We start from the raw sequence: 9945 nt of genomic DNA, 5'->3' as shown, positions 1-9945 counted from the left end.
ACATATAATTTACTTAAATTTGCATTTACAAGGATTCAAACTCTTGTCTCGAGTGTGGAAGATGATCACTTTAACTATTAGGTCATTTATGATTGATGTGTTTTATTTATAATTTTGTGTATGCATGTTGTTATATTTTGTAACTAGTAAAATTTTGGTTTTCTTTTATAAAATTCATAAATAATATTAGATCTTTTTATTAATAAGCTAAAATTATTTTTTCAATATAAAAAATATTATTTATTATTTTGTGTTAAATATAAAATGTAGATAAATAATCAAAAAAGATTAATTAAATTTTAACTATTTTTCAGTATAAAAAATATTATTTATCCGCTTAAATATAAATTGTAGACAAATAATCAAAAATAATTATTTATTTTATTTAAATATATCGCAAAAATTAAATTAATTTTTATTCTTAAAATTGATTAATTCTTGAATTGTTAATATTTTATTTATTAGTTAAAGAGTGGAAGGAAAAAAAGAATAAAAAATATATAATTTTAAAAAATGGTGTAGAATTATTAATATATATATATAATAAATATTTATTTATTAAAAAATATTATTAAAGAACTCTTATTATTTTAATATAATTAAATTAATTTTTTATTCTTAAAATTTATTAATTTTTAAAATGTTAACGTAGAAAGAAATGAAAAAGGAATTGTTACCCACATTTTACCTATACGTACTCATTTACTCTTACAGCAAAATTCAAATTAACCACATGTTTTAACCCGATAATTTAAGTAATTTATATTTAATTATTATTATTAGTATTATTATTATTATTATTATATATATAATTAAATATCATACTAGCTTTAAATTATTTTATTTTGTTTTAGAAGATTAATATATTCTCACACATTTATGACACTCATTTTTATTTTTTACATTTTCAGTAAGAATTCGATCCAAAACATTTGATCTATTAAGACGAGTTTTGTGAGATGGATATACGTTAGAGTTAGAGTTGATGTGTCCATTCCGAAAAAAAAAGTGACATAACTTTTAATTTTTTTTTAAATTTAATTTTTTATTTATTTTTCTAATTATCAAAAATAGTTAAAAAAAAAAACTACCTTCATCTACTTGTTTTATTTATATATTTTTTTAAAATTTTGTTCAAGCCAACCTCAACTTAAACTTCTGAATCCATCCAATGATCCCAAACAAGTGTGTTTTAATTCTATGCAAATTCCCTATCCTAACCCAGGTTAATTATATACCCAAACCCGACCCACTGATAGCTCGTGAAAATTGGACTTATTGCTCTAGTCAACACTCAAAACCAATCATTTCAAGCATGATGATTGATGCATGTATCATCTGCAATCAATTAGAGTAAAAAATTAATTGTAAATTAGTTCATTTAACTATTTAATATTAGTAGATCTAGAGTACATTATTATTATTATTATTTAAGTTTGTAATTAAGAGATTAAACTAGAGACTTCTCCATTAGCCTTTTGTCTTCTTTTTTTTTCCTTATAAAAAAAATGATGGGTGAGGGGCGTGATAGTAAATATGTCATGATTAGGTAAGAGCATGCAGTCCCTTCTATTCTCCTCCTACCACTTGACCCCATCAAACTTTTCACATTTTTCCTATGCATTCCAAATCATGAATAATCTCTCTTTTCTCTCTATATGTAGTGTTGTATAAGTTAAGCAAAATTTCTAAACCTCTTTAAGAATAATTTGTTTATGTTTGCTCATTTCTAATCTCATGAAACAAAATATCGTAAAATTAACAATATCTAATATTTTCTTAATAACGTTCTGATTTAAATGGAGTAATGCTAGTCCCATAAATAAATCTCGATCATACAAAAAAGAACAAATAACCCTAACTTCTATTTAAGGTAAACATTGATCACATATTTCTATCATGCATGTACTTCAAATTAATAGTTGGTTTGAAATAAATATCTCATTTATGTTTATACTACTTTACTTTAAATTTACAGTATCTAGTTTAGAAGTTCAAGGTTATTTTAGTATTTTTTACCTTGTTTGATTTGGGTTATATATATATATATTTAAAGTCAACAATGCATCGTATTAATTCACGTCATCAAATATTTTACCTCTCTTCTCTCCTATTCTCTATTTCTTAATTAAATTTTGTTCCTTACCGTATATAAATATTATATAATATATATATATATATATATATTTCCTTATCATATATTATCTAAAAAGTTATTAATATTAATTCAAGATATAAATAATTTTTTTTTATAAATACATCTAGCTTTATAATTCTTATATTTATTTTATTTATATACTAAACAATTTTTTTTTTTATAAATATACTTACCTTAATAATTTTATATTTATTATTATATATATATATTGTTATAAATGTACTTACCTTTATAATTTTTATATTTATTTTATTATATATATATATATATATATTTTAAATGCACATACCTTCATAATTTATATATATATATATATATATATATATATAAACCATTTTTTTTTTTTATAGATGCACCTCCATATATTACATATTATATATATATATATAATATTTTCTTTATAAGTATAAATAATTTTTTAATTAATATAAAATTAACTATTTAATAATAAAATACAAAACATATATACATACACAACATAATAAAATTAATTTAAAAATCTCAAGTGGTCTAACCCATTCTTAAAACTAAGATTCGAATTTCAAAACCTACAAATTTTTAAGAATGCATTCTTGACTATAAATATATTTTATCTTATATTTTTTTCTCACTAATAATATAATATATATATTGTATTATTAATAATTATATATATAATAACACTATAGTTTTTATATTTATTTTATTTAATATATATATATAATTTTTTTTATAAATGCACCTACTTTCATCATTTTATATTTATTTTATTTATATATATATATATATATATATATATATATATATATATATATATATATATATATATATATAAACAATTGTTTTTTTTATAAATGCACCTACTTTTATAATTTTTATATTTATTTTATTTATATATATATATATATATATAAACAATTTGTTTATTATAAATGTAACTACCTTCATAATTTTTATATTTATTATATATATATATATATATATATATATATATATATATAAACAATTTTTTTTTTTTGTTATAAATGCAACTACCTTCATATATATATTATATATTTATTTTATTTATATATATAAACAATTTTTTTTTATATAAATACATATACCTTCATAATTGATATATATAAACAATTATAAATATATTTTTTTATTATATATATTAAATTTAGTTACCTTTTATTTATATATATATATATATTATATTATTTTTCAACATTAATTTTATATAAATACATTTTATTTTTTATCATACATTTTTTCTCTCATCAAATATTAACATATATATATATATATATATATATATATATATATATATATATATATATATATAATATTTTATTAATGAGTATAAATAATTTTTGATTAAAATAAAATTAACTAATTAGTAATAAAATATAAAATATATATATATATACAAAATAATAAAATTTATTTCAAAAATATCAAGTGACTAACAATTAAAGTATTCATATTTCGACCAAGGTTCGAATTCCAAAAATGCAAATCTTTAAGAATGCATTCTAGACTATAAATATATTTTATCTTATATTTTTTCTCACACTAATAATATAAAATATAAATTGTATTATCAATAATTATATCTATATATATATTATTTCAATAATCATAAGTGGTCTAACGATTTAAGTGTTCACATTTCATATTTAAGACTAGGGTTCAAATCTCAAAACATTCAAATTGAAAGTGTTAGGTCAGAATTAGTGGTTGATTTAACGAGTATTTGAAAGTGAGAGGTTACGAGATGAAGGTCGAGTAGTTTGTCGAGAGTGAGGTCGGAATTAATGGTTTGTATGACGAGCATTTGAAAGTGTGTGGTTATGAGATGGAGGTCGGGTGGTGGGTAGTTTGTCGAGTGTGAGGTCGGAATTAGTGGTTAGTTTGGCGAGTATTTAAAAGTGTGAGGTCACGAGATGGAGGTCGGGTGGTGAGTGGTTTGTCGAGTGTGAGGTTAAAATTAATGGTTGGTTTGACGAGTATTTGAAAGTGTGAAGTCACGAGATGGATGTTGGGTGGTAGTTAGTGGTTGATTTGACGGTGGATAAGAGGTGTGTGATCAATTGGGATTGGTTGTTGATTTGTCGAAGTGAGAGTAAAAGAAAAGTTGACTAAGATTGGTGAGTGATTTGTCGATGGATAGAGGCATATGACAATGTGTGAGTCACAAGATTAAGGTCAGTGGGTGATTTGCCGAGAAGATAAAGAGGTATATAAAAAAGTGTGAGTCACAAGATGATAGTCAATTGGAGGTAGTGGTTGAGTTTGATGAGATATAATAGATGTGTCATTAATTGAGGTCGACTAAGATTGGTGTGGTTTGACGAGGGAATACAAATACATATGAAAAAGTATGAGTCACAAGATAAGGGTCAATTGAGGGGTTAAATAAATTTCGAGGAAATAAAATCTATATTAATATTAAGTTTAAGATTAAACTTAATTTTTACCAACTAAAATAAATTTTAAATTAATTAGATTTGAATAATATTAATTTTATTTAAAATATTTATAGATAAATAATATTTTATATATATTGTTAATAATAAAAAAGTTATTTATAAATAATTTTGTTTTACATAAATATAAATAATCTAAGTTATTTAAGAAAAATATAGTTATAATTTATTTTGTAAATAAAATGTATTATTCTTCTACTTTATTGATGATTTCAATAATATAACTGTAGATTTGATAGCTCTTACATTAAATATCAATTTTCAAATAATCTTGAATTAACCCTACATCTGATATCTCTTAAAATAGTCTCAAATAAGTCAATTAATTCTAGAATAAAATAATTCAATGATGTATAATATAACTGTAGATTTGACCATTAATAGATAACGAGTTATTTAAAAATAATTTTAAATAAATAATGTGAAGACATTAATTAATAATTTGAATCTTGAATAAAAAAAAAATATAATTAATTTGACTATGTCCAACTTGTTTGATACGTAGGGCGGCACGTTTGATTCGGAGTTAATAAGCAGCTTATTGGCGTCTGCGTAATAAACAGCTTATTGGCGTCTGCGTAATAAGTTCACGCCAAAAATTAGAATTAAACACACTTTTGCCTGTAAACTCAAATTTCTCTCTACCTCGGCGTTTAAGATTATAATATCAGATTATAATCTCTTTTTCTCTCTCATCAATTTTAAATATTTTTTATTTATTCTTTCTCATCTATTTCATTCATTTTTAATCATTTTATTCATTCTCTCATCAATTTAATATCTCTCTAATCATTTTATTCATTTTCTCTCGTCTATTCTATATATTTATATAAAATTATTATAATAAAAAAATATACATTTAAATATATTTTTTATTTTTTATTTATATTTATATATTTTTTATATCATATTTATATTAAATATATTTGAAATTATATATTTATAAAAATAATATACATTCATATCATTTATTTAAAAATATATTATTTTTTAATTTAAGTTATTTATTAATATTTAAAATAATATATTAACAAAAATTTATAAAAATAATATATTAATATAATTTATTTACAAATATATAATATTTTTTAATTTAAATAATTTATTAATATATAATATTAATTATTAAATAATATATTATAAATATAAATAAATAAATAAAATGGGCATATAAGCTGAATCAAACATACAAGTTAAGATCATATCGAAAATAAGCTTAAGTTAAATCAAACTAACCTGTAGTTAATCCAAATAACTCAAATCTTTAGCTAAAGTACCAAATTAGCTTACTTTATAATACTTAAAAATAAGAATAAAAATATTTGAATCATTTTACCCAAATACCCAACCTACCCTTTTTACAGTAAAAGACTTTTTTTTCTTTAAAATAATCTTGAAGTAACCCTACATCAACAACCTCTTAGAAATAATCTAAATATATAAATTCTAGAAGAAATAATTCAATGATATATATTATAGGTGTACATTTAATAATAGAATGAACTATTTAAAAATAATCTCAATAACTAATATGACAAGGCCTTAATTAATATGAAATTAAAAATATATAATATTCCATGAATTATGGATCAGTTTATTTGTTACATTTATAAATAAATAAATAAATATTCATACTAATTTAATTATCGAATAAACTAGTGTTTTAACTACAAATTTTTTAAAATTTAATATTCAAAACTTTTATTTTTTTTAAATTTGATAGTTAAATTAGTTAAATGTATTTTTTATTTTTTATTTATAAATGTCAAGTAGTAGATAATAAGTTAACAACAAGTTTGTTTGAAACCGTTAAGACACAATTTTATTTGGTATAATTTAACAATAATGAGCACTAATTTAAAAAGAAAATGTTTGAATTACAATTGACCCAATGAAAATCTCAATTTCACATTGACATATATCTTTATAAGTAAAAGAAATGATTGAAAAAAGAATTTGAGAGAAAATGACGTGGCTTAAAAAATAATAAATTTTTTCTCTCTACACTTTTTTTTTTTTTTTCAAATATAGTAACACGTAATTCATTCTCCCAAATTTCCTTCCTTCCTCGTCACTTTTCTATAAATAGTAAATAGAGTAAAATAAATCAAATGATAGATAAGTTTGAAGGTAAATATGAATATTATACAGAACTTTAAGGATATTTTGATGAATAATTTTGATTCAACTACCACCAGCGTGGCCACTACCAGAAGAGATCTCCAGGAGTTTCATCACTATAAAAGTAGGCTGAAGAACGCAGTTCAATCGTCAACGTTGCGCGATTGGTGGTGAGATTGAGAGATCTGAGAGATAGCGATCAATTGATAGATAGATAGACCCTGAAGTGAAGTCCGAGTTCCCGATAGACTTGATTTGATGGCTACCAAAGTGTATATTGTGTAAGACTCCGATCTATCTATCTATTTCTTCACAAGTCAATTGTGTTTGGATTCTAATGTGTTATCTTATACGCCTTTATTGGTTAATTCTGTTCCTAATTGCTAGATCTTTAAGATACACTTCATTTCTGCTGTAGTTTGATAATATTGACAAGAATTGATGATTGAAATGCAGGATGATTGAAATTCCATATTTTTTTTTGAACGAACCGATTGAGTCTTGGTGCATTTTCTTAATTATGTTTCTTTCTTCATATACCCTTTTGCTGAAGGGTATGTTAATAGTTAGTGGACTGTACTGATTTGTTCCTGAAAGACCAGGAAACAATTTGTTTGATTGTCTTGGATAGCTCGAAATGTATGTGAATTGCATTAGTTCAAATGAATAATTGTACAAGTTCTCATGACAGAAAATAAAATTCATTCTGGACCTGCATTGATCTGATGTCTTAATATATTGGTTTTCTGAAATCTTAATGGGATTACAGATCTATCTAGTTTATAAGTCCTAAAACTGAGATCATTGGAGGCATAGAATCATGTCCCTGAACACAGTTAATTGGAACACAAGTGGATTTTTGTGAGTTGGGTATCTATGCCTCTGATCATTTTCTCAGACTGGCCACTACGATAAGAACCATAGCTATGTTCACCCATCTAACTACTTGCAGTAGCTCAAATTACCCACTGGTGGAAGAGATTCCTTTTTGTTTAATGATGGTGGTCATTAGGCGATTCTTTTCATTTAAGGGAAAACCAAAGTGTTTCGATCAATCTGAATCCTTTATGTACTTGCTTTATTATTGACAAGTGGTATGCTTCCTGCTATTTTTTTAGCCATCAATTTTGTTCTGCACCTAAATTTGACCAAATTATCCATTATGTGGTTTGGAGTAATGTGTCCTCATCATAGTTCGCATGGTTCAACTTTCAATTCACGAGTCATTCTAGACCCTCTTTATTTTCATTTTTTCTGTTTCTGGATTTCAGATGCAAATGAGAAACTGCCAAAAAATTTAAATCTGTGACTGACTAAGTTCTATTTCCAAACGTGGGATGAGATATCTGATAGAAAAAAGTGATCATCGTCTGACTTTTTAAAGCTGCTTCATGGAAAAAACCATCGTTTTACTTCAATACTGAACTTTAGAGATACTGTCTCTTGTTTTCTTCCCATTTTGTTTATTAATCATATGAGAAGAAGAACAAGTCTATTACAATTGTTGACTTTTAAACCCTGTTTTAGGTATTACTCCATGTATGGACATGTCGAGAAACTGGCAGAGAAAATAAAGGAAGGTGCTGAATCTGTGGAAGGAGTTGAAGCCAGCTTGTGGCAGGTAAATGACATCTTAACTAACTGATAGCTTTTATATAGTATATGTTGAAATTAGAGAAATGTATTGGGTGATTTTTCCCATGACAGCAAGTTAGTGCTATTTTGGGATAGTAGGTAAACTGTCTTTAGCATCAAAACATGACCAAGAAGGATTTTGAGCTGGATCTTATTTATTGCTTGTTTCTAAATGAAAAAGAAAAATATCTATTCTTATCATGTCATAAATTGTTTTCCACTAATTAATTAAAGTCCTAACTGCAACTGTAATTTACCTTTGTTTTATATTCTGACTAATGACATGTTCAACAGTCATTTTTTTTAAGTTAAAGTATCGCCAAAGAAATTTCTTTCTATACAAGTAAAGTAATAGAAATCAGGGAAGGGAAATGAAGAAAAATGGAAGTCATGAACATGATGTTTGATAACCTCTCAGGATGGAGATTATGATCACTAAAAATAAAACATGTAAATTCTCAAACCAAACAAAATCGTTACATCCCTATCTCGCTCCAAACACTTGGAAACACTTATCATTTATGTTTCTGTATCCAGATCCAGATAATAAACAACCAAGAAAATTCTTAATTTGTCTTTGACTAAGTTTAGTTTCCTTGTTTCAGAATTTTCGTATCAAGATTTTTCTAATGGGGCCTTATGTAGATGATTTATTCTTTATAGTTATAATCGTGTTCAAATTAGGTTATACATTTCTCACAATTCTTCTTTGATTGCTATAATCTTGCAAAAGGTTTATGTCTTCAAAATATATATTTTTTGGTTATTTAGGTTGCTGAAATACTTTCAGAGGAGGTTCTATCAAAGATGAGTGCACCTCCAAAGAGTGATGTACCAATCATCGCCCCAGCTGATCTTGCTGAAGCTGATGGTTTCATCTTCGGTTTCCCAACAAGATTTGGTATGATGGCTTCACAGTTTAAAGCATTTCTTGATGGAACTGGTGGATTATGGAGAACTCAGCAGCTTGCAGGCAAACCTGCCGGAATCTTCTATAGCACTGGCTCTCAAGGCGGAGGACAAGAGACAACCCCGTAAATATAAACAAACCTTTCAACTTTTCTTTAAAAAAATGAAAAAAATCCCATGTTTGATAGAATAAATGAATAATGTTTTTTTTTTAGGTTGACTGCAATTACTCAACTGGTTCATCACGGAATGATCTTCGTGCCAATTGGGTACACTTTCGGGGCTGGTATGTTTGAGCTTGAACAAGTGAAAGGAGGTAGCCCTTATGGTGCAGGGACATTTGCTGGAGATGGGTCGAGGCAGCCAACTAAACTCGAGCTGGATCAGGCTTTCCATCAGGGGAAATACATTGCAACCATCACCAAGAAACTTAAAGGAGCTCCTGCTTAAACTAAACAGTTTATCATTTTTATAATCTGGTATTCTATTCAATAAGTCCATTGATATTAGCACATTTTACTGGCTTTATGTTTGAATTGTCTGTCATTTGAAGATGTTTTTTCTTTTATTCCTAAAAGTATAATATGGTGATTTTCAGATTTGGGTATTTGGATTTTGTGAGAAAATAATGGTATTGAATATATGATAGTTGTTATTTGGTCTTTATAA

General features: G+C 24.7%; 1 protein-coding gene across 1 annotated transcript; it reads left to right on the top strand.

Moving 5' to 3' along the window:
- Window positions 1–6861: 6861 nt before the first annotated feature.
- On the top strand, window positions 6862–9945 carry LOC124910238 (probable NAD(P)H dehydrogenase (quinone) FQR1-like 1). Its single transcript, XM_047450855.1, has 4 exons — window positions 6862–7013; window positions 8260–8353; window positions 9139–9401; window positions 9492–9945. Exons 1-4 carry the CDS (start codon window positions 6991–6993, stop codon window positions 9724–9726), a joined length of 615 nt encoding a protein of 204 aa, XP_047306811.1. The 5' UTR covers window positions 6862–6990; the 3' UTR covers window positions 9727–9945.

The sequence above is a fragment of the Impatiens glandulifera genome, chromosome 7 (assembly GCF_907164915.1).
Source record: "Impatiens glandulifera chromosome 7, dImpGla2.1, whole genome shotgun sequence".
Classification (NCBI taxonomy): domain Eukaryota; kingdom Viridiplantae; phylum Streptophyta; class Magnoliopsida; order Ericales; family Balsaminaceae; genus Impatiens; species Impatiens glandulifera.
Note: the sequence above shows the minus strand (reverse complement) of the source record. Positions and strands in the feature narration are given on the sequence as shown.